At 48.0% G+C, this 26,665-nt stretch overlaps 9 protein-coding genes across 9 annotated transcripts; 7 read left to right on the top strand and 2 right to left on the bottom strand.

Annotated features, from left to right (window-relative positions):
• The first annotated feature begins 54 nt into the window (after window positions 1-54).
• K444DRAFT_669294 (cytochrome P450) lies at window positions 55-1,751 on the top strand. The gene is made up of 5 exons (XM_024887508.1): window positions 55-196; window positions 246-776; window positions 826-1,379; window positions 1,427-1,521; window positions 1,571-1,751. The coding sequence occupies exons 1-5, from the start codon at window positions 174-176 to the stop codon at window positions 1,709-1,711; spliced, it is 1,344 nt and encodes a 447-aa protein (XP_024728417.1). The 5' UTR covers window positions 55-173; the 3' UTR covers window positions 1,712-1,751.
• A 144-nt stretch (window positions 1,752-1,895) lies between these two features.
• K444DRAFT_233561 (uncharacterized protein) lies at window positions 1,896-4,427 on the bottom strand. Its single transcript, XM_024871251.1, has 2 exons — window positions 2,015-4,427; window positions 1,896-1,930 (listed from the first exon to the last, which is right to left on the bottom strand). The coding sequence occupies exon 1, from the start codon at window positions 4,306-4,308 to the stop codon at window positions 2,206-2,208; it is 2,103 nt and encodes a 700-aa protein (XP_024728416.1). The 5' UTR covers window positions 4,309-4,427; the 3' UTR covers window positions 1,896-1,930; window positions 2,015-2,205.
• Window positions 4,428-6,618: 2,191 nt separating this feature from the next.
• On the top strand, window positions 6,619-8,331 carry K444DRAFT_601858 (uncharacterized protein; the record flags this gene model as incomplete). Its single annotated transcript, XM_024878700.1, has 2 exons — window positions 6,619-7,289; window positions 7,338-8,331. The coding sequence occupies 2 exons, from the start codon at window positions 6,619-6,621 to the stop codon at window positions 8,329-8,331; spliced, it is 1,665 nt and encodes a 554-aa protein (XP_024728415.1).
• Window positions 8,332-9,933: 1,602 nt separating this feature from the next.
• Window positions 9,934-12,305, bottom strand: K444DRAFT_233501 (uncharacterized protein). Its single transcript, XM_024871250.1, has 6 exons — window positions 12,116-12,305; window positions 11,385-12,056; window positions 11,234-11,330; window positions 10,928-11,184; window positions 10,567-10,877; window positions 9,934-10,519 (listed from the first exon to the last, which is right to left on the bottom strand). The coding sequence occupies exons 1-6, from the start codon at window positions 12,205-12,207 to the stop codon at window positions 10,245-10,247; spliced, it is 1,704 nt and encodes a 567-aa protein (XP_024728414.1). The 5' UTR covers window positions 12,208-12,305; the 3' UTR covers window positions 9,934-10,244.
• A 982-nt stretch (window positions 12,306-13,287) lies between these two features.
• Window positions 13,288-14,792, top strand: K444DRAFT_656742 (GPI anchored cell wall protein; the record flags this gene model as incomplete). The annotated part of the gene is made up of 2 exons (XM_024886108.1): window positions 13,288-13,564; window positions 13,613-14,792. 2 exons carry the CDS (start codon window positions 13,288-13,290, stop codon window positions 14,677-14,679), a joined length of 1,344 nt encoding a protein of 447 aa, XP_024728413.1. The 3' UTR covers window positions 14,680-14,792.
• A 3,143-nt stretch (window positions 14,793-17,935) lies between these two features.
• K444DRAFT_636792 (uncharacterized protein) lies at window positions 17,936-18,782 on the top strand (the record flags this gene model as incomplete). The annotated part of the gene is made up of 2 exons (XM_024884048.1): window positions 17,936-18,472; window positions 18,660-18,782. The coding sequence occupies 2 exons, from the start codon at window positions 17,936-17,938 to the stop codon at window positions 18,780-18,782; spliced, it is 660 nt and encodes a 219-aa protein (XP_024728412.1).
• A 491-nt stretch (window positions 18,783-19,273) lies between these two features.
• On the top strand, window positions 19,274-20,671 carry K444DRAFT_707919 (uncharacterized protein; the record flags this gene model as incomplete). Its single annotated transcript, XM_024888172.1, has 1 exon — window positions 19,274-20,671. The coding sequence occupies one exon, from the start codon at window positions 19,274-19,276 to the stop codon at window positions 20,669-20,671; it is 1,398 nt and encodes a 465-aa protein (XP_024728411.1).
• A 1,866-nt stretch (window positions 20,672-22,537) lies between these two features.
• K444DRAFT_636790 (uncharacterized protein) lies at window positions 22,538-23,688 on the top strand (the record flags this gene model as incomplete). Its single annotated transcript, XM_024884047.1, has 4 exons — window positions 22,538-22,696; window positions 22,737-22,952; window positions 23,082-23,123; window positions 23,173-23,688. The coding sequence occupies 4 exons, from the start codon at window positions 22,538-22,540 to the stop codon at window positions 23,686-23,688; spliced, it is 933 nt and encodes a 310-aa protein (XP_024728410.1).
• A 794-nt stretch (window positions 23,689-24,482) lies between these two features.
• Window positions 24,483-25,359, top strand: K444DRAFT_545441 (Cloroperoxidase; the record flags this gene model as incomplete). The annotated part of the gene is made up of 2 exons (XM_024876135.1): window positions 24,483-25,123; window positions 25,173-25,359. The coding sequence occupies 2 exons, from the start codon at window positions 24,483-24,485 to the stop codon at window positions 25,357-25,359; spliced, it is 828 nt and encodes a 275-aa protein (XP_024728409.1).
• Between the last annotated feature and the right edge of the window lie 1,306 nt (window positions 25,360-26,665).

Genomic DNA, 26,665 nt, shown 5'->3' with positions numbered 1-26,665 from the left:
TCATTCGCAACGACTGTTTTCTTAGCAGTTGTAACTCTCTTGATTGTTCAGAGAGCAGTCTCGAGTCACCTATACAAAAAGAAATACAAATTTCCACCGAGAATTCCAGGATTACTATCGTTGGAAACACTTTCCAATTGCCTGGGAACCAACAGGGACAATGGGGAGTTCAAATGGCGAGGAAATATGGAGAGATGTAGATTTCTTCACTTCTTTCTGTTCCCACAGTTATTAATAGTTCATAGGTTCACGTGCAAAATTGGCGTAAACACCTGGGTGTTCCTCAACTCATCCCGAGTCGTCAATGACTTAATGGAAAAACGCTCAGCAATCTACTCGTCAAGGGCAAACTTGCCAATGACCTCCAACATCATGTCAGGAGGCTGCCGAGTTCTCCTCATGCAATACAACGAGCGCTGGCGAGCCCTCCGGAAAATCATGCACACCATTCTCAACAAGACAAATTCCCCAACTTTTGCTCCGTTCCAGGATCTGGAATCAAAACATCTCATCTACGACTATTTACACAACCCAGATAAATGGTATCGAGCTAACCAACGGTTCGCAAACTCGGTCATCATGAGTGTCGTCTTCGGGAAACGCATGGAGCTCAATGATCCAAAGATCATTGAGCTTTTTGAAACCTCGAATGAGATCATTGCTGCAATGCAGCCAGGTGCAAGTATAGCGGATGCCCTTCCAATCTTGGAGAATCTGCCGAAGGCCTTGCAGTGGTGGCGACCTCGTGGAGAACGAGCATTTCAAAAGTGTCTTCGGTATATTTTTCTGCTTAGGTGTTATTCACAGGAGCTTATTTTTGTACAGGGTATACCGACGCGAAGTTGACGAGCTAAACGAAAAGATCGAAGCTGGTACTGCTAAAGATTGCTTCGCGGTTCAGTTCTTGCAAGCTCCGGAGACGGCAAAGCTTGGGGAAACCCAGACTCTGTTTGCGCTTGGTTCTCTCATGGAAGCGGGGAGTGATACTTCTCGGATGACGATCAGTCAGATCCTCGCTGCTGCTGCAACCGACAACCGATGGGTCAAGAAAGCTCAAAATTTGTTGGATCAAGTGTGTGGCAGCAATGCGGAGCGGTTACCAGAATTCTCGGACAGGCCGAACTTGACGTATATCACTGCCGCAGTCAAGGAATCGTTTCGATGGCGCCCGTTTGCGGAGATTGGGGTGCCGCATATGTTGACTCAGGACGATGATTATGAGGGATATAAATTCCCTGCTGGAACGTTGTTCACTTGGAATTCGTTCAACATTGCCATGGATCCGAATGAGTACGAGGAGCCACAGCGATTCTGGCCGGAGAGGTTTATGAATAAAGATGTCAATAATGTGGTCAAAGGTCACTGGAGTTTCGGGCCAGGTATTTAGACATGCCCGAGCAGTGTCATCTGTACTGACGGATTGTAGGTCGGAGAATATGTTCGGGTTACAATGTTGGGGAATCGAATGTGTGGATTGCACTTGCGAGACTGCTGTACTGCTTCGACTTCGAGGAAGTCCCGGTAAGTTTTATGAACCTTCTTTAATATCAAAGCTAATGAGTTTGCACAGGGTGACCCTATTGACACCTTCAAGCCCAATTGGATTGAGCATCGCTGGGCTCCTTTCCCAGTGCGGATCAAAGTTCGAAGTCCGAAGCATGCTGCGCTAATAGAGATGGAAGGTAAAAACGCTGCTGAAACGAAGTATTAACTTATGTACTCTTTCTAAACTAATGCGAAGTCAAATCTCTAAAGTGACTTGTCCCGCTCTTATTTGCTCGATGTTTGTGCTTGTGTTGTGATGGCTTGCTTTCTTAGAGCAAGTCACGTGGCTTTAGCTCACCTCTTCACCCTGATCGACCTGCACAGGGGATTGGGGAGCTAGTCCAGTGACCTTATCGAGAAGGCAGAGGTGGGCTAAACCCTAAGACTGGAGCAAGTTAGATTTGCTTCACCATCTCCAGGCCGTTCGGGAAGCGGCCGGCACCAATGTACCACACATATTGCCACCTACAGATCAAAGTCTAACAATTTAACCACAAATTTCACTGTCTTCTTACAACACCATTCACTCAAGATGATCTTCTCTTGACACTCAAACTCGCACTCCAGCTGAGCGGTTGAGATTGATGTAGCTGTAAGAAATATTGATCCTCCCCAGAGCTCAAGCGTCTATGCTATGGCAATGTCAAAGTCAAACCCGAACTAACAGAACTCAAACCAAAAATACACAAGTACGAAGACAGCTGCTAGAAATGTAACACAACTTCCAAAGTTGAGTCCCCAAGCCCAGAAATACCACACGAGGGCGAGTCCAAATGCAGCTCCAGGAGCCATCAATAACTCCATCACTAGAGGCGATACACCTGCCAACCACATTTTAAAATGATGTAAGACGCATTTGAGGGTCTCAACCCAATTATATTCTCGCCACGCAATCCAGTCGTCTTCCGTTCCATCCATCCAAAACGACCCTGTGGCGCATTTCCACATCCAGCGGGCATGAAGAGTCCCGTCTGGCCTGTAAGGTTCGTTCTTGATGACCCAGTCTCGCCATTTGTTGACCACTTCCAAAGCCTTCTCTTCTGATACTTCAAACCACTCGCCATGCTCTGTCGGTGTGGACAATATAGAGCCTTCTCCCAGCTCCAGATGGTGAAAATTCTTACACTTATTACACTTGTATTTTCTCCTCTCATTATATAACTCCGCTTGGATAATTTTTTCGACTGCATGGTAATGAAGAAAACGTTTGTCATTCTCGTCTTCGACGTGTATGAATTCAAATTTGCATTTTTTCCCCCACTGATCTTTCCGCTCCTCTGGTTTTTGTTTCGTTTTCCCGATTTTGACGTATTTTGGCCCCGGAAAAGCGTCTGGCTTGGACCTGAAGATATATATGTAACCGTCGTCTTCAGTAGCTGGTGATCTAGGCAGCTTTCCGGCTGCATCACTCCATGCTTTCCACATGTTATCAACGCGAAGACGAAGCGCTCGTAAACGGGCATATTTGGACAGCTTTTTGCCCCGGATAGCTTCCAGAATCACAGGTTTCAGACCTTTCTGGCACTTTTTCGATGTGTTGAAGTCTTCGAGGTTGGGGAACCCCCGCTCTCTATTTTGTACGATCCGACGACGTCGGCGGGATGTCTTTCTTCCAGCCGTACCTACAATATTTGAAGGCTCTGTAGCAGCCGATTCAAGCTCTGGTCCATTGTTGACCAACGCCAAGGTTTGAGTGGTAGAAGGAGATGCTGGTTCTACTGCGTCGAGGGACCCAGTTGAGCGACGGCGGAGTTTATGGGACTTGGAGGAAGCGGTCCCTTCGCTGGAAGACTGCCTTGATGGAGATATTCTAGCGGCTGGAGAGGAATGAGGACCAGATCTCTGGTTTAGTGTTGTATTCATTGATGCCGAGCGTTTGTAAGGCGCCCGACGTGGTGATGGAGCAGCTTCTTTATTGTAGTTCACTTCAGCCGTCGGCGAGGGTTGGCCGTCGGTACTACTGCCATTGTCGGTGAAAACTCTTCCCTCACCATGGGTTTGTAATGCAATGACAGGGAGAGTCTCCGGGCGTTCTCCCTTCGAGGGACTCGATATGTCTTTACTAAGGCCGAAGTTTCGCGGCTTTTTGGCTGGCACCTTCTTTGGTGCTGAAGAAATGCTTTCCGCTCTGCCCCTTGTAACTTCGCCTGATGGAGAAAAGTCTTTGGCCTTGCCTTTTCTGTCCGATTGACCGCTTTTGGTCGTGAAAGGGATGGAATCATTTTGCACTGCCAAGGCTGGACGAACCCCCCTCCTTTTAAGTGCCCTCGAGGGAGGACATGGTGAGCCATCTCTTCCCAACTCGCTCAAACCAGCTGAAAGTAGATCATTATCTAGCAGATTATTGTCGTGCGGACTGAGCTCTTCCAGAGATTCAACTATTGATTCAGCGGCTGTCGATGTTGAGAACTCGTTCTCTGAAGGCAGGGTTGCAGACGCGCTGCCTCTATTCAACGTGTTCTCCTTGAACAAAAGCTGCTTAGACGTGTCACTATTGGTAACATGGGATCTCCTTTCGACGCTCGAACTGGACTCGTCGAGTACTAAGGGGGTCAAAGGCGTTCCAGGGCTCTTCGGACCGCTGTCAAAAATTCTAAGAGCTCTCAAACTTGAACTTGAGCTTGAAGCGGTAGATGCAGTTCCGGATTTCGGTCGTTGGGGAGTTATTATCGGGACGGTGTTTCTCAGGGAGCGGCGGAGAACAATTTCTGAGTTATCCTTGATTTCATTGTTGTCTTTAGGAGCCTTGTCTGCCCTAGGCATGGTGATTGTTCTGTGGATGCTGGGGCTGAAGTAGGCAGTAGGCCTGGGGAATATGTTGTGACTAGTTTGTGATAGTTGGAAAAGTTCTGTTCGGTGTAGGCACTGTAGGAAATACTTGAGACAAAACCAATTTGGTTGGGGAGCTGCCACATCTTGAAGTGTCTAAGAACTTCGTTCCTGGCTGACTACGGGTCGGTCGGCTGAACGGACCCGTACCTGATTCCATTGCTAAACAGAGTCAGGTCAAGCAAGACGCAACCTCACGGGTAGGGCCCCGAACAGGAAGGCACCCAAGTGGTTCCGGCCAGGTGGTACCCAATCGAGTCTCGAAGATAAGTCTCTGACGCGAGCGAAGATGCCCCTTTCTCCGCATACGAAAACCCCAGGAAGGGGGTTGCCGTCCCAGCCACCGGCTATTGAGAAGCGCGCGTCTCACCATCCGTTGTGTGACTCGGGGGCTATCATCAATTGCTTCACGTTGGGAAACCTCCCCTCCCCCCCTGTAAATTTGAAACAAGACGTGGTGACGGCAGCAAAACCCGAGACACCAACAGAAGCGGGCCGGGCCTGCTTCCAGCCATTGAATGTCCTTCTCAATACAAATGGATTTTTAGTTCTAAACATCCGATGAAATTTGGTATGCTTCATATGCGACAAACGCGGATTGAAGCTTCTAGGAGTGGAAAAGATCTACGGAAGCAACCAATTATTGTTTCTGGATCCTTGGATTGAACGCGCGGGGTTCCCGGCTCCCTTCACACGAGCACAATGTCACGAGCTCAGAGCTGTCCTTGCTCACCGAGCTACCCTGCCCAGCATTCAAAGGTTCTGTGTTCCTGCATCTCTCCTTGAGCGCGGGAAATTCAACATGGCGGACCGTCTGTTAAGGGAAGGTGTCACAGTGATAATGATTCGCGAAATTGCCAAGGGTATTGGAGGCTGTTCAACTTCGACTTTAAACAGATCGGCTGTATTGCGAACAAAACCGGCTCGTGGAAACGTAAAGTTACACAGGCCTGCCCTTGCTTGTATAGTGAAGAGAGGGAATTCAAGAAACTTCATTCATTTGAGGTCACAATAATTCTGAAACTTCGAACATTGTCCCAATTTTATCAACTGAGTACTCATGAGGCGTGGAGGCGAATCGGCATTCAGCTGGCCAACACGCGATTGAGAGTTTGCGGAATGCGCCTTCTGCTCTTGGAGAATTGACCCTAACTTGTGAGGTCCCTTAAAATAGTTGCGATTTTCTCTGTAAGGGATCTGAAAACAGAGTTTAGGCGAGAAAGTGGGAGGTTGGGAGACCAAAATCAGGGGGCGGCAGGGCGGGTCAGCCGACAGATCTCGCAGGGGAATCTCCACAAGGTCAACACCCTGGAAGCCCCTTTACGATTCGGGGCTAGTCTGCCACCAAGGCGCTACAATTGGTCCGTTGCTGCGGCTGAGGGGCGGCCAACGGCTCGCGAGATCTGGCGTTTTATCTCTCACTCGCTCCATGGTACTCCTCAAAATCCCAATCTATAACGTTCAAAATTTAGATAATTGAGATGCGAGATTTTTCCTACCTTCAGAATACTCGGGCAACAATTAAATGAGCGCATCAAGGTACACAAGTCTTCACATGCTCGCTGACATTCATGGTTTTCCCCGGCCGGAATGCGGGGTAGGGAGCCCAGAACTGCGCCACCAATCTCTTCTGTTCAGCCAGCATCTATCATACGGGCTTCTCAGTGGCCCATTCGGCATCATGACGAATCTTACAGCTCGTGTCTGAAGGATTGGACCTGACTAACATTTCAGCTGCTAACCAGCCTCATCATCCTTAAGCAAGGTTAGTGACAGTAGGCAACCTCTTTTCCCTTTCAACGACTTCATCAAAGATTCAGTCTATCTCTCCCTTCATGAGAGCTATTCGGGGTCACAATGAAGGCGACGTTATTGTTAGCCATCACCTGGGCACTTCTCGCCCATGGTCATGACCATCATGATGAATTTAAAGTATCCACCCTCACTTACCAGACTCTCATCAGCAAGAAGATCGAGACTGCTACGACAACTTTCAAGGGTATGAGACCTCACGCGCACCACCATCATTCCGCACCCACCAGCTATACCTTCAACTCCGCCGCCAATGCCTATCCCACCTTCTCCAGTATAATCGGCCCACTCGCAACAGACTCTCCAGCTCCTGGACTTCCAAATGCGACCACCTTAGTAGGAGCAGCCGTTTCCCTGATCGGGAAATTCAAAATCTCAAATCCCGCCAACTGCCAGCTATGTCAAACCCTCATGGCGAGTGTTGCTGCACGGATGAAAGCCCAACAAGAAACACTCAGCGACATCGCAATTCCATTCTGTACACCTTTGCAGGTAGCCCTTCCTCTGCCAATATGTATAGGGCTGTTGAAAACAGCGAGCACAGATCTTGGTGGTGTGTTTCCGGCACTCGATATGTTGGGAGAGGACGGCCAGACGCTTTGTGCGTTCATGTTTGGGACATGCGATCTTCCTGCCCCTCCAAAATTGGATCTGGGAAGCTTATTCAAAGGGAAGACGGAGAAGCCAGCGCCGCGTGTTGCGAGTACTTGCAAGAAGGAACCGTTGAAGGTCTTGCATATCAGTGATTACCATCTCGACATGCGGTATGTGGTAGGATCCGAAGCAAATTGCACTGGGGCTGGGAACTTATGTTGCCGCGTTCATCCATATACGAATGTCAGTGTACCGATTCAGGAACCGGCATCAATATTTGGGAACTATTTATGTGATACCCCTGAAGCATTAGGGACGTCTCTCTTTCGACAGCTGCCAAAAGCGACGGGACATCGTTGGGAGGACTTCTCGTTCGGTCTCTTCACCGGAGACTTGGTGTCCCATGATATTTGGGAGTTGACTGAGCCTTACGTGCTGGCTGAGGAGCTTCTGAGCTATCAGCATTTTTTCGATGGTATGGGCGGCGTCAAGATATTCCCAACATTAGGGTAAGAAACCACTAAATTTTACTTGTACATATGTTGACCCAGTCACAGAAATCACGACACGTTCCCCCACGCTTTCACCTCCTTCCCCAACCAAGACAAAGTTCTTCCGGCCAATGCATCTTTCGGCATTCAACAGGAATGGAATTACCAGAACATCAGTGCGGCATGGGAAAACTACGGCTGGTTAAGTGCATCTGAAGCCTCCACAGTTGTCAACAGCGGCTTGGGTATCTACAGGGCCGTTACTCCCGAAGGCCTCGTCATTATTTCTCTTAACAGTGACGTCTGGTACTATTTCAACATGTACGCCTACATTGGCGGCAACTCCATAGACCCAACGGGCATGTTCAACACTCTAATCTCCTACCTTCTCGAAGCAGAATCGAAGAACCAAGCAGTCTGGCTTATCCAACACGTAAATGTCGGCGGAAGTACTGACTACGAAGCATTACCTGCTGCGACGGATCTGTACTACCAGATTGTTGATCGGTTTAATAACACGATTCGCGCAACGTTCTTTGGGCACACGCATGCGGATGAGTTTGGAGTATTTTATTCGAATAATGGAACGGTGCAGACGGCGCAGACGGCGGCGAGCGTTGCATACATCATGCCTTCTGTCACAACTTACACGAATAAGAATGCCGGGTTCAGATATTACCTCGTTGATCCGGAGTCCTTCGATGTCCTGGACTCTGTCAACTTCTACGCCAACATCTCCAACACGGACCAGTGGGCAAAACACGGGGATGTCACGTGGGAATTCGAGTACTCTGCTCGCGACACCTATGATCCTTCCCACACCCTGCTCAAGCCGAATGAGCCACTATCTGCAGCATTTTGGCACCAGGTTACGGAGAAGATTTATACGAATGAGACGATGTTTGAGACGTATACGGATCTAAGGACGAAGAAGTTTAGACCGTTCGTGAATGAGACGGCGGCGCAGAGGAATTTGACGCTGTGTGGGTTAAGGAGTATGAGTGTGCCAATATTTGAGAGGTGTTTGGGGAATATGAAGAGTACGACTAGCTTTCTCTGAGCAAGAGCGAGGAGAGAAGGAAGGGAGATATATTATGATGTTATGAGAAAAGACAAGATAAAGTAATATAATACAAAATTTCATAAATTAAATGAGGATGTTTCATTCTTTGTGGCTTTTTCATTTTTTCCTGAGAGGAGCAATCGACCTCATTCTGTCGGTATTTGATCACGTGACCATCCTCTTCCACCCCCGGAGGGAATTCACTCCCTCTCTACTCCATATTCCTTGGCTCCCCTGTTGAGATACGCGTGGTGGGGATGATGGAAAGGTGCAACTGTGGCTGAAGCCTTCCCATACCTCATGCGGAGTGGGCTTGCGGATGCGGATGCATGAGCGGGATTTTCGGGATTTTCATTGGCTGGGTGCCTTGACTTGGTCTCCTCCGTCAATATATCCCACAACGATGCTTCTGCGGCTTGATCTCAACAATTTCAGAAGGATCAAGCTTCACCGTGCGCAGCTGCGTTGAATCAAAATTGGAAATATGATTCTCTCCGGGTTCTCAACAAGTCCAACAGGCTCCATCAATACCGTCTGCTGAATGTTGTATAAAAGCCTTCCAGAATCCTCTATCTCTGGAGCAATAACAGACATCTCACACCACATCTCCAAAACCAACAGAAATCTCAGCATCCATCATGATGGGTTCCCTCCCCGACTCCCGCAAGCTCTTCACTCCTCTCCGTATCGGTACCATGCACCTCTCCCACCGCATCATCATGTCCCCTCTCACCAGAAAACGCTGTCCAGCTGGGATTCCAACCCCTCTTGTGGCAGAGTACTATGCTCAGCGCGCTACACAAGGTGGTCTCATAATCTCGGAGGGCATGCATCCTTCTGTCATGGTTCGTCCTGTCCCTCCTCTCCCATACCCCGCTTTGCGTCAGGAAGATATAGGTGCTGGGCGAAGATTAGTTGGCGTGAAGTTGGAGCTGACAGTGTGAAAGGCAGGAAACATGCACGGAATACCGGGCATGTATACACCTGAGCATATCCGGGGCTGGAAAGCCGTGACGGATGCTGTGCATGCGAAGGGGGCGTATATGGCTTGTCAGTTGTGGCATGTGAGCTTCCCTTTCCCCTTTCCCCCTTGCCTGTTCTCACACCCCAAAACTTGACATTGACTGAAGAGGTATGATACAGTGCGGACGTTTCGCAGTCTCGGTCCAACTAGGGGGCCGCCAACCATTGAGCTCCTCGGCAACAAACATCGGTGTTGTAAATAAGTTCACAGTCAAAGGGACTGTACCGACTGAGACAGCAAAGGATATGAGTATTGAAGATATCATGGTGACGATTGAGGATCATGTGCATGCTGCGAAATGCGCCGTCAAGGCCGGGTTTGATGCAGTTGAGATTGTGCGCTTCTCACTTCCCCTTTTCTTGAGAAAGCCAGCTGATGGGGATGAAGACAGCAGGAAACGGCTATCTCTGCGACCAATTTCTGAACTCCAGGGCCAATCTTAGAACAGATGACTATGGAGGTAGCAAGGAGAATCGTGCGAGATTCACGCTTGAGTTGCTTGATGCTGTCATCGCTGCCATCGGACCAGAGAAGGTTGCACTGAGGTTCAGCCCCTGGGGGACAGTGTTGATGTCACTGGATGCTGATCCCATCTCCACCTTCACTTATGTATTGAGTGAAGTTGAGAAGAGGGGGATAGCGTATGTGTGTCTCACTCAGCCCCGAACGGATCTCTTCCTCTCACAGGAGGTGAAGTGGGCGAATCTTTACAAAGCGGCGGAAGATGGGAGTGTGAAAGCGAAGGTGGAGGAGATCAATTTGGGGCCGTTTGAAGAAGTGTTGAAGACGACACCAAAGTTGAGTACTGGTGGATATGACGGAATGAACTGCTTTGATGAGGTGGAGAGGGGTGAGTTGGATGCCATTACATTCGGACAGTGGTTCATTAGTAATCCTGTTCTGGTGGAGAAGATCCGGCTGGGATTGAGGCTGACCGAGAGGAATGTTGAGATGACGTATGCAGACGGGCCGGAGGGGTATACTGACTATCCTGTTGGCGAGGTTGTTTAAAATACGACTTGGATGTCTGGACTTCGTCTTGGTCTTTTAAGATCTCGGAAGGAGGGGTGACTAGAGAATGGGAAAGACTTGGATCGCTATGGTTCGATGAAACACTTCCGTAGGATTTGCGATCTTCTTCAATTTGATCTAGGAGTTTTGCTTCGAAGTATTAGTTCTCATTCATTCTTCCACGAAAGCGGCCTTACCCGCGTTCATCCACCTCTTGCTGAAGTTTGTGAGCATCAACTTCATCCTTTCAGCGGCTTCAAGCCATTTTGGATCGCCAGTCTGCTTCCACAGTCTGTATTGCATCGATGATGTCTTGTACAGTGAACGGGGCGGGAAAGGCGATATGGCTTCGACGTCGACTTGCTCGATTTTCTCGTTGAATCGGCCCGCAATGAAGTTGATACGGCTCAAAGCGGACGCCAGTGATTCTGGACAATGACTATCCCCAAGTTTGATAGGTAGGGCGGAGTCTTGGTCTTGACGAGATTCGTGGACTGTCATTAGAGCGCTGGAAAGGCTTCTATTAGATCGGTTTGATTGTGACATCAGAAAACTCACCTGTAGCACATGCCAATCGCTCCACAGTATCTCGGCCAGGGCTGGGGAGTCTCCTCTGGCAACAGTAGAGAGAAAGCTGTGAGAGTTCTTGCAATTTGGTCTGATTCTTCCTTGTCGAGGACGCCATTTGGTCTGGGATCCCGTAGGTGCATTATGAGGATGTCTAGTACATGTGATACTTGAGCTTGCCTTGCGAAGGGTCCAACTCGGACGCTGGATGGGGTGGATAAAGACAATGGCTCAACGGAGGATAGGATCTATTCAAAAGTTAGTAGCGTGAGCAGTAGGCTTTGTGTCGAGACAGACCTTCTGATCCCAGATACTGCCATCCCTCGGCAGGTGGCGAGGTGTTCCGAGATCTTGGGTTGCACATGGACCTTCACCTCGTTCCAGTGTATAGTTTCTGCATTTATCGCGTCAGCTGATTGATAAAATCAGCGGGAGGAACCATCACTACCTATCAAGCATGACGATTCCCCACCAAACGCGGAGACATTCCTCCAACTTGGAACAGTTTGCCGACACATCTGTGCAAGGACTTTTGATCGTCTGGTTGAGTCCAATAGCGACAGCCGCCCTGACTGTAGCAGCGATGGAAATAAACGCTGCCGGCATGCCATGGCCGAATTCAAATAACGAAACCAGAAGTCGAGCTTGCACGATCTCCAAGGAGTTGATGTTCGCTGCCTCAACAATCGCAATGGAACTCTTCACCAGGATGTAGAGAGATGTGAAAGAGTTCAAGGTCTCCTTTCCGGGTGGCGTGGTGATGATAAGCATTATACTCAGGGACAGGACGCTGTACTCGGCACATGGTTGCGCGAAAACACTTGTGAAGCGTTCATAATAGGAGAGCTCTGACAGAATGGGGAACCAGACATGAATGCTTTTGAAATACTTGATTGCAGCATTTCTAATATCTGAGATATCTCCAATTGAGGTTTTGAGCTTGTCAGTAATCATATTGTTGACATTGGTGCGAATGAAGTTGCCATCATCGAATAGACGAGGCGAGGAAAGGGGGCTGATGCTTGGTCCACTGAGTCGAGAAGGCAGGCCGACAATGGAGCCTCTCCCATCCTGAGACGGCAAGCAGACACGAGGCGCATACTGGCAGCGACGTCCGAGCCTAGTAAGAATGATTAAAACAGCGGACTGAGTGAAAGAATTGGCGTCTGGAGGGCCCACCTGTAGCAGAGGGAGCAGCTTGGGATGAAGCGGTCACACTTGCGCTTCCTGTCTCGGCAGGCAATACATGCTTTTGCCGCCTTGCGAGTCATTGAATTCGATGACGAGTCTTTAGTCGCCGAGAAGACCACGAGGCTGTAGAGAAGTTCATGATGAAAGGGTTGTCAGCTTCACGATTCACCGATATTTGTTGAGACCTCGGAAAGTCGGAGGTTGTTCAGTAATCGCGGGCAACCGGGAGAACCGGATTGTTTGCTCTGTTTGCTCTGTTTTCTCACGTGCCGGGTTTTCTGAAGATCGCGTCAACGTCGACGCGCGTTTTCTTCTCCATTTCTTTTCTTAGCAGCATCCATCGATCGAGCTTGCGAAGTTTTCCCTGCAAGGAGCGGGATGAAAATCTTCTCTAGACTCCCGGACTAGCCTTTAAGCCGTCGATGCCCCCGATTATCTCTGACTTCCGCGACCGTCTTCAATGGTACTTCGAGCTCCCACGTCAGCCGGAAGACTTCGTCACTCGAACAGCGGTTCCGACCGTTCCTTGAATACGATCTCGATCACGGCAAACCCCTCATGCTCCTCAATTGGCATCCATTCAGAGGGACGTCCTTCTGCATTCCTCGTCTCCATCACGAGTCATTTGGCGTGTCCTTTGAGAAGCATCAGCACCTCAATTGAATACTTGATCTGTGAAGAATTGTTTAACCTACTTTCCATCACGTTTGTCTTATGCCAATTTTGTTCACAGTGGCGTTCAAGATTGAACCGTCTTGTTTGTTCCTGGGGCGACAGCGTCTCGGGCTCTGCAGTTGTCAAGTTCCACAAAATGATGCAACGGTTCCGGTCCACATGTGCGGAAAATAAATCCGACTCGACCTAGTTAGGGGCTTCTCACAGCAAGATGTTGTAGCAGGGCTTTCGGATCTCCTATTTTTATCATTTCTTCCATAACAGCAAGCTAGTACTCTTACCATTTGTCAGAATCCGTCCTCACTGGCGTCGTACGTCCTCGTATGAGTCGTGTGCAAACCGGATTCCGTTATGTTTTCTACTTGGTAAGTTAGACTTGTCAGAAGAAGCAGCTTCCTTCCAGACGTCATCTTTTCTTGATCGGACGTCAGAGCCGGGTTGGGGTATATGAGGATGTCCAACCCCTCCTTAACGTCTTGAAATCAATGCAAGTAAACCTAAATTTATCTCTGTCATTTCAAATACATTCATTCGCTATCATAAACACATTCGTGGCTCTTTCCTTGATCCTAGGAGCGTCTGCTTTTGCAGTCCCAAGATCTTCCTGCTCTTTCGAACTCACCGCATCCGGTGGAGAATTTGGAACGATCGGCCAACTCTCCGATGGTCAGAACAGGATTGGTGGAGGACTTTCACCTGCAACTTTTACCATCAACAATGGAGGCATTATTGATTCAGAAGGTCGTGGTTGCATCTTAACTCGTAAATACATCCCGAATTCAACATCCTTCATTGCTGACTCGTTCATAGCTTCTGTCGAGCAATTTCAATGTGATCAAGGCGTCGGCCCAACTTTCGGCTTTGCCATCGACAGCAATGAGACCCTTACATATTCCGGAAGCTCCGTGTTCTACGCCTGCCCAGCATCAGACACGGAATGGAATCTGTACGCCACACCTGTTACTGGCCAAGAGAAGTGTGTCGAGATCTCTCTGACGGCTAGTGGATGCGGAGCAGCTACTTCAGTTGCCCCAAGCGTCACTACGGTCACCGTCTATGATTGTGGGATAGCCTCGCCAACCTCACCACTAGCCGCTTCCACGCCTGTTGTCGTTCAGAGCTCGACGTCACCGGCTCCTGCTGTTCAATACTCACCCTCGACCGCATCAATCCCCGTCGCAAGCCCTTCCACTTCACCACTCGGAAGTGTGCCTATTTTCCCCTCGAGCTCAGAGCAGTACAGCCGCAGTACAACGATTGTTCCAATGCCCATCGACACAACCTCAGTCTGGGCTCACACTCACGTCTCATCAGCCCCAGAAACTATCGTAACCTCCACAAGCTCCGTCGCCACTCCTGTTCAATCATCCTCAACCTGCGTCACCACATCCCTCACAGGAAGTTCCACATCAGGGAACTACCAATACCCGCACCTTATTGTGCCCATCTCCTCTTCTTCCCCCACCACTGCCGCAGGAACCTCCTACTTCGGCACTATCTCCTCCAACACCAGCACAATCTTCAACTTCGACATCCCCCTTTCCTACTCCGGCTCAACTTGCAACCTCATCTTCCTGCTCCCCCTTCTCTCGGAACTGGAGACCTCATCTTATACATTTTCCGGCACCGGAGGTGTTGATTTCTCTCAATTGAGTTTGGCTGCCACGGAAGTCACGACCCGGGATAATGCTCCGAGTGTGGAGAAAGATCTGGGCGAGTTTACATTGAGCGAGGGGAGCAGTACGCTTGTTGAGAGCTTTGCGTGTCCGGCGGGAGAGACGCTTTCTTTTGAGATGAGCGCTGTGGGGGATACTTATTTGTATTTCTTTCAGGATTGGAATCCTAGTCCTTTGGGGCTGTACATCACGGTTTGTTGAGCAAGGAATGATTTATGAATGGGAACGGTTGAGATACTCTTGAAAGTCAAGGGGGCAAATAGGTTACACTCTGTACGCGAGAAAACATGTATATCTAGTTATTTATTTATTCGGTTCACTATTGGTTGAATTGCTACAGCTCAGTGATGTGCTTCTCGGACTCTCACCGTCACCCCAATCGCCGGCGCTCGCCGGTGCAAAGGCGACCTTGAAACCTTCCGAAGGTCATCCTAGCCCTCAGGAGACTTCATCGCCTTCAATCCCTGAAACATTCTCACAGCCACAAAGGCGATGTCGTTCATGCTCAACGTAATCCCAATGCAGATTCTCGGGCCTGCACCAAAACGCAGCAAGCTTTGCATTAAATTTCCTCCCATTCTAAGGTCTTGATTAAATTCTAACGCATTGCTGCCCTAATTCGTTCCTAAACGGTGTATCATGTACAGAGTAGGCATCTTTCCGGCCAGCGATCGGTTGTGAGCATTTTAGTCCGCCACCACGCGAGAGCATCTTATAACTATTTGCCGTGCGCCCAAGGAAACAGTAAAGGGGAGAAATGCTCAGTCTAAAGTCTCAAGTTTGTAGGCTCCGGTGTCAAGTCTCGTTAATACCGTGCCATGCTAAGTTCCAAAACCCCTCCCTCGGTAATCTCTGCTCCGTCCATAGTCTGAGCCAGATCAAGCGATTACTCAATATTAGAACGGAGTCTGGTGAATGATCTCGATGTTATTTGATGAGATGTATTAATACGTCAGCGGTACCAGAGAGGAATTCTCTCTCGTTCATGATTATTCCTTGACGATCCCTCTATTGTTTGGTCTCGTCACTGGACTAATCAAGGCTCGCTAAAATAAAAAAAATAGGGGTTGTGATCTGGACTGCGACGGCACGGACGGGAAGGCTTTTTACTAGCTAGAATTCACGCAAACGTTCGGAAACACAGGCTCCGAGACAGTGCTTTGATTCGTAATCCTCTACACTTGTATTTTAAGTCCATTGATATTTTGACCCAACTTGTATTGTGTGAACATTGATATTCATGGTTCATACTAGTGAGAAACTCAGAGAGGGCAGGTTAGTTGAAAGTACATCTTGGGTTTGTCAAACTATGAAAGATGTACGTAGTCTACCTGTATGTAGAAAGTCCACAATCACGTAAAAGTCGCGCAAGTGGGTCATGGATGAACCACGACCACCAAAAACCGCGCTTGCAAAATTAGATTTCCAAACCGCCGCCCCTTCCGAAACCTCGACCTTCGCCTCCACCATTGAGGGTAATCTCCGTTGTGTCGGTTATGCGGAGGTTACAGCGCATCCCATTTGCCTTATAGTAGCAGTCAACTCGCCGACTGCTGCAGCATCTAGCGCATAACCTGCATCATGTATTACACTGATGGCACAGTTTTCCTTGGATGAGGTGTTTGCGAGTGGTTGTAAGATTACTTGATGTGGTTGGTTCTATGTGAGTATAGGATTGATTGTAGAGCTTTGGTTTTATTAAGAAAGCTGTCAGGGGAGGTAAAGAGGCTATGGTTGAGTTCTGTTGTAGTTCCTTGGTGAAGCTTGCATGAAAGTTTTGATGAGGGGAAGGAGAGAAGAAGTCGACCTCTAGGAGAAATTTTGTGTCTATTTATGCTTGGGAATAAAGCCGTGTTAATGGTATCTACCGCCCCTAGCCCAGCGTGCTTTTGGATAATGCGACTCTTCTATTTTGCGGGAATAATCATTCAAGTGAAGGTATGAGTTTATTATCTGCGTCCCGTGGTAAAATCAGGCAAGTACATCGGATCATGGACTGACCACAAGCAAAAAGCCATGCATATACAGCTTAATCCCTCAGATATGTCGTACCCTCCGGTTGGTAGTGCCACATACTAAATGTGATTTTGAAGTTATTTCAAACAATAAGCAATCTTGTCAGTGGCTTTCTCTGCTTGAAGGGAAGCTGTCTTGGGAGTTTCGATTGGAAGAGGTAATTGACTATCTCGGGAAGTTTCTCGATTTTTATATTGAGTATGAAACAATCCTTTGCCTTTTATCGCTAAGCCGCTTCCTTTGGGAGTGATTTATAATTCAAATAAGTTATTCGGTCAAAAACTGTGCTTGTTCTCCTTTAATCGCGAATGACTCTGTTTAAAATATAAGTTGACTTGCGCCTAGGCGAAGCCATTCACCAATCTAATGTCCGCGCGGGGACGGACTTTAGTGCCATAACATCTTATCAAGTTACCAATAGCAGTCGAGCCAGTTTATAATGCCCGGGAGTCCTGCTTTATCGACTTGCGCAGTTACGTGTGGACGTGTATTTCTTCGCTAGCTGAAGCCCCTTAGATCTCGGTTAATACACAACATTTGAGTCGAAAGTCTCGGAACACTTCTAAATCTCAGCATCTCTCGATACTATTATTCATTTCTAGATATTTCATACAATATTTACTACCCCTAGCAAATTTTCCTCGCTCGTTTTAATTATGAATGGAATTATTACTTGGAAGTTTTAGGGATGTAACTTAAATCAAGATCGCGGGGCATTGAAGCGAAAAGTAAAATCGCTCTCACCATGAGTTTCCACTCGCATTATATCACGCTAAATCCCTAAGAAGAGACATGAATAACAAGAGTGGGAAGTACTATTCTCCGGTTTGCAATTGAGAGTCTCTCTTCTTCGCATTTTCACCAGCCGAAAAGAATTGAGGTTCTTCCTCTCAAGATTTCTAAAAATAGACTACTGCATGCTGCAAGTTGATAGAGTGGAGCGAGGCCTGACGCCTCTTTTGCCTCCTCCAATAGACAACCGGACTTCTCGTATTGCAAAGAGAATCATTGATGCACGAGGAAAATGGCTGAGCTAACTCTTTCACTTCGACCCACTGGCAGCGATTACGTTAGACATTCTAGGATACGGGATCTCGAGCACTGGAACTGCAAGCCTTTCTAAATATGGACTGAAGTCTCAGGTGTGTAATGGCCTGACCATTGTGTACTCACCACCCCAATGGCTTTGCGAATTTGGCGACTGTGGACTCGTGGCACGAATCATAGCTCTTCATTTGCAATGCAGAAAAGTTTCTTCGCTTTAATTCCCCTGATATTAGTCAGTATTTATTTTCATCATGCTCTTGAGCTTACACGTCTGAAATTCGGCTATAAGAAGCATCACGTTTAATCCTGTGAGTCTCCCATTCGAACCAAATTTCATAAGCTGAATTCGTCTCGAATCAGATACGTACAATCTAACTTCCCATTCTCCTTGAAGATGAAGCTTGGTCTCACTCTCGCCTTTGTGGTCCGAGCATCTCTCATTTCTATGACCTTCGTCGCCGCAGCACCTGCCCCAACAGCTAGCCCAGCCGTTCTCCTCCCTCCCGCTAAGTTCTCCATCAAGATCGTCAAGCCAACCGTCCACGGCATCCAATCCTTGGGCTATATCTCCCTTTCCTCTTCTCCCTCACAAGGCTCCTTGGTTCACATTGGCTCCAATGCATCTCCCTTCTACTTCAAGCAGAAAATAGCGGATGGGCAAGGCATCGTATTCTCAACCCCTGATTTCTTCACTCCTTCGTCCTTCGCTCTCTCGTACAACACGAACCACACGCTCCCGCAGTCAAAAGTCTACCTCTCGAATTTGCTGGATAATGGGGCGGGCGGGTTAATAGTGGTTGATATGGAGGCCGCAAGAATGTTTGGTGATAGTAAAGATTTGTATTTCAAAGGGGTTGGGAATGGATTGGGTGGGACGCCACAATTCGCCCCGGTGGTGTTCTCCATTGACCAGGAGAGAGCAGAGTTGTGGGTTAGTACCAAGGGTGAGCCTTGACCCCTCCAGTTCTGATCTGATGAAGAGCAAGCTAATCCCTGGATTGTAGAATGGAAACTCCCAACGGTGTTCCTTCAGATTGTTCCGACTGCCACTTAGGGAATAATGGACGTGGGGATTGGCCGCCAGTGCGCTACAGCTAAATTTGACTTTCTTTCTCAAGGCCCAGAGACAAGGGCTGTACTTGTCAGACTTAGCAACAGGTGCGGGTATACCCGGTACTATAACAGGTCACGGGGAGTGCCTAGCCTTTGCCGTTTCTGGCATTGGTAGCTGCCCGTCATAAATTATTTCAATGTGAACTTCACTAAATTTCGTTGGGCGGTGATCTAAGTGTAACTAGCCCAAATTAAACTATTTTACCCTCAATTCGTCGTATACTAGAGCAGTGACGCGACGGATAGCCTTCCAGGTGGCCCCGCAAGATGAACTCGTTGGAATCTGGACTGGCAACTCCAGCATTGAAACTCGAACTGAGAATCATATCGCACATGTATAAACCCCGATGGATTCTCTCACTTTACACCTCGCAACCATCTAAAATTCCAAACCTTTCCTCGCAAACGTATTTCACACGACGACATAAAAATTAAGCCACCCACGATACGACACCATACACAACTCTTCAAGTAAGCCTTCATATAATTTAATACCAACAAAACACTACCGCGACTTCTTTTGAGTCCGAAAGTACCCACTCGCAACTCTCGATAGGCAGATTTGTTCATTATCGCATACCTCATTCTTCTGACCACCTTTAAACGCCGTTACTTCACCATGGCACCCACGTTTGCCGGCTTGTATGCCATACTCGGGCTCGACGCTCGCTCAAAGCCTGGCCCAAATGAGATCAAGAAAGCCTTCCACGCGACAGCTCTTAGGCTTCATCCTGACAAGAACCCGTACGACTCTCGAGCGACGGCGAAATTCCAAAATGCCGTCAAAGCATACGAGAAGCTCCTGTCAACCTGTGTCAACATTGAAGAAGAGCCTGAGCCAAAGGTTACAAGATCTGAAGAACCAGAGGAGGAGGAGGAGCACGATGTCCCGCGCGCAATGCCAAAACGAATGCGCAATGCTTTTAAGAAGAGGACGAACAAGGAAGCAAACGTGAAACATCAGGTCGAAGCTGGTGTCAACAATGCTCAGAAACGCAGAGAGGAGGCCCTCGAAACCAGAGAGCTTCGAGACTTACAAGCTCGGATTGATAGTGATTTGAAGAAAGTTTTAGAAGAGTCTCTTGGGCAAGAAGGCCGTGCGCTGTCCCATCCTTCAGACATCCACCGCCGAGCCCTTCTTCTCACCCGGAAGGAGCTGAACAAACAAAATAGGAAGCAACGGAAGCCTACGTTAAATGTTAAAGATCCAGAGCTAGAGGACGTTGGGGTCACGAAGGCAGATGCCCAAGAGTATGCGACCAAGCTCAGAGCCCAGGAGCAAAAGGATGAGGAGTTCAGGCTTTTCGAGTTGCCTCTGAACTACGTTCATCCATTCCACGAAGAGACAGAAGAGGAGATGAGGAAGAACAGACGTCCGTCATTCTTTGAAAGGGAGGAGGAGGTGAATGAAAAGTCAAAAGCGTTGGCAGACATGCTCTGCGAGTTTTGGGACGATCGTGTTGGTGAGCACGGCAGTGCTTGCAACGAGATTAATTTCGAAAAGGCATTCAAGGATCTCAAAAAATCGAGACCGGCCCGAGCTGCACACAAAGCTACCCGTGATCCTGACGGAGACGAGTTTAAGGCCGCTGCTGTTGCACGCACGAGAGAAACCCTCGAATCAATGGCGAAAGACGAGGCGACGATCGCGGATTACGGTACTCCTCGTAGGCCTCCCCAAGAGCCTGTGCCTTCCAACGATAACCAATCTCTGGATGATTATGTTCTCTCAGGTTCCAGCTGGGGAAGGAGGAACAAGAAATCGCAGAACGAGAAGGACGAAGAGGAAGCTAGCGAAGAGGATACCGAGGAAGTAATAAACAGCATGAGGACTGAAGGACCACGAAAGCTTGTTCATGAGGGCAACAATCTTTACAGATGCACAGGTTGTGGAACATTGCACTTTGTAACCGAACCAAATGTTGTACCGAAAGATTCTATGGCTCGCTGTTGTAAGGTCCAGTTTGGTAAAAAGAGATCTTCTCCAGGGAGGAGAGGATTTCGAGGGCGAGGCTAAGGCTCACGCGTGGGTTAGAGTTTTCTACCACATGGTCTGTTTTGGGGACAGACCAGATGGCCGTATGCCTTTATTTAGTCATTTAAAGTAGTCATGGATCTGTAAACACCATTTTTAATTTTAGGCCCTTAGAGGAGAGACCCGTGTTTCCGAGCAAAAGTCGCTCAGCTTCCTCCCATCCACCGAGCTTCTCTCTCCAGACCTTCCTTCCACTTCCGCACCTTTTATGGCTATGACCTGTATCTCCACATATGTCTCGCAAAAGCAAGCTTGATACTCGGACCACTGAAAGTTGATCCAGATGAGGCCCGTAGATCAAAAGCCTTCCATCAAAAGGCTAATGACAAAGTTATCCGTCCTCATCTCGACCACTCAGTCCATCCGTTAAAACACGTTGAACAGATAGTCGAATTCTGTTGGATGTGGCTCCTTTATATATCCCTTCCCACGAGAGCTAAGATGGATTCCTAACAAAACTTCGCTCTCTCGGTTTCTTCCAGGCAAGATTTGAATAATGTCAACAACCGTACTTTCCGGGACTGATAAGTTTTGTTGAACTGAAATGCGGACATCTCTCGACATGATAAATAAGATAATAGACCCGTGATCTTTCACTTTTGAACAGACCACAGCGTTTGTCTTGGTCTGCAACCTGTTGACGATAATATATCGCCCACCTCCTGTTGATGGACAGCTGGTATTATTAGGAGGCGGGAATTGTACATTCGGGAACCTGGGCGGAAGGACGAAAAATCATTATATGTGGAATTAGCTTCCTTCAAGATGGTGCTGGATGTGAGTTTTAATGGTCCCGAGAGAAATGTATAGTTGATAGACTTAGTTGTATAATGTTTTGAGTTAATATACCACGATTTATTATAGTATTACTTAACTTTCGATATTGAAATAGTGGTTTTGTGGAAAGGAAGTGTGAGTTTGGTTATGGATGAGAATTGAGGAATTTATAACCCACTGTTTTAGAGGTTGCTAATCATTGGGAATCTCTCGAAATGCAAAATATTTGGACTTGGTGCTTCACTAACCTCTTAGTTTGAATGGTCATTGCTTTTGGGATTCGAGTTACTGACAGTTCTGAAGTTACCAAATCGATCCCGAACACTTGCTGCAGCGTAATTTAGCGAGATATTAAAGGAAGGCAATGTTGGTAGATTTGAAGAAGAAAGAAACCATTAGGCTCGATCTTGGCGCTCCGAATAGTCATACGCTTAAAAACACTGACAAAACCTTGTCTCAGCTTCAGTAAAAAGCCTATCAGGTATTTGATTTGCAAATGAAAATACAAGGGCATATAGAAGTGGGATTTCATGAACGCTAGTTAGATTTGACAATGGCGCTAATTTACTCGAGACAATTAGTCAAAATAAGATTCTATAAAGCCTACTTTGGGGCAAGTTTCTCCTTCTCCAGAGGCGAAGCCGGTCGAGGTGATATATAAGTTTTATTTAACTCACTTGCCTTCTAGGTGACATACGTTCATCTTAAGGGGTTTAAGCGAGCCCCCTTTTCCAAATTCTGGGCATTGCTTGAGAGCTAAACTTCTGACGCTCTGAAATAGAATATATTGTCTTCGAAATATGTCAGATAGCCAATTCACCGCTATTAACAAGGCTGTGAATGACGTACAAGCATATTCGTGTAAATTTTCAAAACTAGTGCCGCTTTTTCTTGTTTCGAAGCTATCCAAATTCGCGTCTTTGCTTCGCGAAAAGCCAACACATATTCAACTTTCTGAAGAGCAAAGCATGACTCCAGTCCCATACCCAAGACGTCTACGACATAACAAGGGCTCGAGGTCTTGAAAGCTCTCACACACCTTCTTACCCCACGCGTCGAGAAGCTGTCAACATGCCTCTGAGCGTCGTTCCTCAACACGGAACAGAAAGCCCGGTTCACGAAAACAGCACCTTCGAAGTAGAAAGCCCCATCCTCGAACACAGTCTCTTCGATGTAGAAAGCCCTCCCCACGAACAAAGCCCAAAGGTGCCCACTCTCCCAGTGTTTGACGTCTGTGTGGGACTATTGTTAACAAACAAATCTCTCATAGACAGCTGATTTCGGCGTCGACAATATCAAGGCAGCGGGCAGCAATGAGGGAGCGAACCATAACGGCATCCCCAACGAGGTTGTATTTGACGGCCAACTGTATACCGAGACAAGCTTCAGTCCGGCAAACGCATTTCAAGGCGACCACAGCTTTCTAGTGGCAGTGCTGGAAGGCGAGGATGACTTCGATCCGGAGGAGAAGGGCCCAGAGTATCTGGTGAGTTGAGCCCTAGCTCAAGTCAGCCAATGTCACAAGTGACTGTGTGATATTACAAAGCATCTCAAATCAAGCAAAGTCTAAAGTGATTGTGGGGCATTGAAATAGCATTGTTAATCAGGCGTGCAGGTCTTCCGCGGGGGTCTTTACCAAAAGTGTGATTTCGAACCAGTACGTATTCCAGTCTCTATCTTGCACTCGTGGTACTAATTATTTACAGCACCTGATCCCAGACTTCGTACCAAGAGTAGCCAAGCTCGATACACAGATTCCAAATCTCCAAACGCCATCCATCGTTCGACCTAGCCTTGTTTCTTGTCCTTATGCCACCTCAGTTGCTCCTCTGCCGTTAGGATTTGACTTACCTCCCAACCAACGGCCTGGTCAGTTCCTTGTTCCGACTGCCAACAATGCCCCTTCGTGCCGTCAACATGGGCGCTACTTTTGGAACGATACACACAATCAATACCTGTGGGAATTGATAGAGACAGCAATAGGACAGTTGAGTCGACGCCTTGAACGCAAGGACTTCCAAGCCATCACGGAAGCCTTGCACAGAAAATTTCGAGGCACCTACACCAACGGTGTACAGTACCCAGAGAGAGGATACAACACTGTACACTCGTATGTCGTGAAGCAATGCAAGGATAACTATAGCGCGCTCGAGTTGCGAGTCCTGGGAAGCACTGGAGGTACTGGAGGTGGCGTCGGAGGCAGCGATAGTGGAGGGAAATGAGAAGGTTTCGATCTCAGCATCGAAAGTCGTAAGACAGCTCTCTACAGTACATGTGTTCAAGTCATACTCCGAAATACAAATGTTACACTGACTGGAACCATCCCACGGATATTGAAATCTTGCTGCTCTCAGTTTCCCAATGTCAAGCCTGAATATTGAAATCCTGCTGCTCCAAAATGTTCAATGTCCAGCTGGGAAAATGAATCGAGAACAACTCGCAATATCACCTTCTCAATGTTCCTCTTCCTCTGTGTCTATTGTAAATCCAAGGTTCTTGAATTCAATGTTCAGGTGGGACATTGAAAACCTGAAATGGTGCACGCCACGGTGATCCTTAGTTAAATACCTCAACCAAGTTTAGCAATCTGAAATGGACCAGCTTTCATTACTCGCCCTGTGTAAATCGAGAGAAGTTCTAGCGCAGCTCAGCAGTATGATGTTTTCTCATTTGTAGCAGCGACTTTAGGGTGGCCTATTTGTTGAACTAAGGCAGGCATGCTGAAAAAGGAATGCAGAAGTGTCCTTGTGATGCCGTGGTGATGCAAGTTCAGCCAATCAGGAGACTGAGAGCTGTGATTTGTACATTTGTCGGGAAATCTAACGCTCGTAAGTGGCCCTGTTCCACCAGGCACTGCAGTCGCTAACTGAACTAACGCAATCAGAAATAGTGACGTGGTGGCTTGTGTTACCCTCCATCGCCTGCAAATTCTCGGTCGGCATTTTTCAGGTCAACCTCGTCCCTAATCTGCAACACATTTCTCAGCATCCAAACTCACGCCGAGACTACATATAAGATGGGCATCTTGAAGAAGATTACTGGCTTCTTTATCAACGTATTTGTCTTAGCTTGGGACTTCGGGCTCTTTATCATCAACATCCTTACTCCCTCACTCAAACCCGGCCATGTCGTCCCCGCCCACGCCGCAGGCCACCATCTCACTTGGCCAGAATATGTTCCGCCTAAAGGCGATGATTCCAGATCAGCATGCCCAATGCTAAACGCACTGGCAAATCATGGCATCCTCCCGCACGATGGGAAGAACATATCCTTCAAAGAACTCAACACCGCTGTCCGGCAGACTTTCAACTTCGCCCCTTCCTTTTGCTTCTTCGTGCCCAAATTCTCCGCGGATTTTTTGAATCGCTCGTATTGGACCGGCCGCTTCGATCTGGCGGAATTGAGCTTGCATAATGCCATCGAGCATGACGCGAGTCTCACGAGGCAAGATGCAGCCCTCGTTCCAGATCAGGGAAAGCCAGATTTGAAGCTCGTTGATGATCTGCTGAAAGAAGCTACTGCAAAAATGCCTGATGGTTCTCCGCTTTTGACCATTCCTGACCTTTCACGGGCGTTGTCCAAAAGAAGGAAAGATGCAAGGAAGACCAATCAAGCCTACTCCGAAAATCTTTTCCATAATATATTTGGGAGCTCGAAGTATGCATTTTCGCCTACTTTCTTTCCTCCCTTATTGACCAGCATCTAGTTCGTCAACAATGTTGACAATCTTCGGTGGTCGGATCACTGATCTCACGCCCATGCTCACCGAAGAACGTTTCTCCGAGCAGTGGGAACCTCGCGTTCTTTCTCGTTTTGGGCTCACAATGGCGAAGTTTAATGGAACTGTTCTTCCGGTCGAATGGGGCGCGAAGTCGAAGACTGCTGAGCATTGAGTGCGGAGCATAGATGCCATTGTGAGGAGAAAGGGGATTATGGAATGTCCGGCAGTTTGGAAGTGGTCCATGATCAGGGCTGCAAATGAGTTTCAATCATTTCCCCCCGTTAGCTTCTGAATTTAGCATTATGTTTGAATAATTCTGCAGTTGTAAGTGAGTGTTTATAGCTTTGATCCTGACTGCCCACTCAAGACTACTGAATGCTCTTTCTGGATTTCGATATTTGGCATCAACTTCACCAAGCAAGGGCCAGTTCAACTGGATTGAGGCTGAAAAGCTAGCTCTCACCCGAAAACTTACTGCCCTCGGGGCGATAAAGTGCTGCGGAGGCGTACAGAAGAAGGAAAGCCAACCTCCGGTCTTCGCTGGATGGAAACGGGAGGCGATTGATCTACCTCTCTTCTTCGATAAGCAGCTTTCCTTGATGAGTGGCGCCGCACGAACAACGAGCAAGACCACTTACGGTTAAGTGCCACCTTGTCCCAATTCAGAAAGATACTCTTCGTTTCTCCGTCGTCCGTATCGTTTGAATCCTGGACAGTATCAACGACCGGTGAAGAGAACTCGGGAAGACATGGAAGAAGAATAACAAGGCAGTCAATTTAAACAACAGAAGGATTTCGCCGGCCCTGGTGACATGGGAGAGTCTGGGTACGCAAGGACCGCGCAGAGGGTGGCGTTTCCGTTCAGTCTGTAATACTACGTGAACGTTTCCGCCTTTTCAGTCCTCAGGCTCATGTGAGCAGGGTCGCCTTTGCTCTGCTCAGGTACTCGCCCTCTTTGCTTCGTTACGCGGCGTGGCGTAGCCCAGGCCAATGCCACTAGATATATCAGCTTTCAACCTGGGGCCGGAACAGACCTCTCCTCAAGCTAGGGAGCTACAGTATGCAACGGGTGGGAGCGCCTAAAGCACCGGATCCCATCCAATGGGAATGCTGCACGGCCATTGTTGAAGCTAATATTTCCACAGCATGCAGCCAAATCAACGTCCGCCAATAACCTTTGTACTACATCCCCCTCCCCAGCATGCAGGGTGCTTAATGCGGTTCCGTGTTTCAGCTGAGGCTCTGAATTAATCCTGTTTACCTGCTTGATAAATGGCATCCGCACCGCCGTTTTCCATTCCTCAGTTTATTGTTACCCACTCCTTTTTCTTTTTCTTTTTCTTTGCAAACATTACGAAGAGCGAGGCGTAATGCCTTTTTTTAATACAAGCGCCAGAGCTAGATACTCGCATATCGATATTCCTCCACAGGCGACCTCAATTGAGTTGAGCCCCGCGGCTCTCGATGGAGACACCCTC

Source organism: Hyaloscypha bicolor (genome assembly GCF_002865645.1).
Source record: "Hyaloscypha bicolor E unplaced genomic scaffold K444scaffold_182, whole genome shotgun sequence".
NCBI classification, from domain to species: domain Eukaryota; kingdom Fungi; phylum Ascomycota; class Leotiomycetes; order Helotiales; family Hyaloscyphaceae; genus Hyaloscypha; species Hyaloscypha bicolor.
The sequence above is the reverse complement of the archived record's forward strand: the minus strand, read 5'-3'. Positions and strand labels throughout refer to the sequence as shown.

Bases quoted from the DNA above. Each gene is read 5' to 3' on its own strand.
- K444DRAFT_669294 (XM_024887508.1), top strand. From the start codon at position 174: ATGGCGAGGAAATATGGAGAGAT. The intron at 777-825 runs GTATATTTTTCT...ATTTTTGTACAG, and splicing joins GCATTTCAAAAGTGTCTTCG to GGTATACCGACGCGAAGTTG. The intron at 1,380-1,426 runs GTATTTAGACAT...GACGGATTGTAG, and splicing joins TCACTGGAGTTTCGGGCCAG to GTCGGAGAATATGTTCGGGT.
- K444DRAFT_233561 (XM_024871251.1), bottom strand. From the start codon at position 4,308: ATGCCTAGGGCAGACAAGGCTCCTAAAGACAACAATGAAATCAAGGAT.
- K444DRAFT_233501 (XM_024871250.1), bottom strand. From the start codon at position 12,207: ATGACTCGCAAGGCGGCAAAAGCATGTATTGCCTGCCGAGACAGGAAG. The intron at 12,057-12,115 runs GTGGGCCCTCCA...CATTCTTACTAG, and splicing joins AGCTGCTCCCTCTGCTACAG to GCTCGGACGTCGCTGCCAGT. The intron at 10,520-10,566 runs GTAAGGCCGCTT...AATACTTCGAAG, and splicing joins CAAGAGGTGGATGAACGCGG to CAAAACTCCTAGATCAAATT.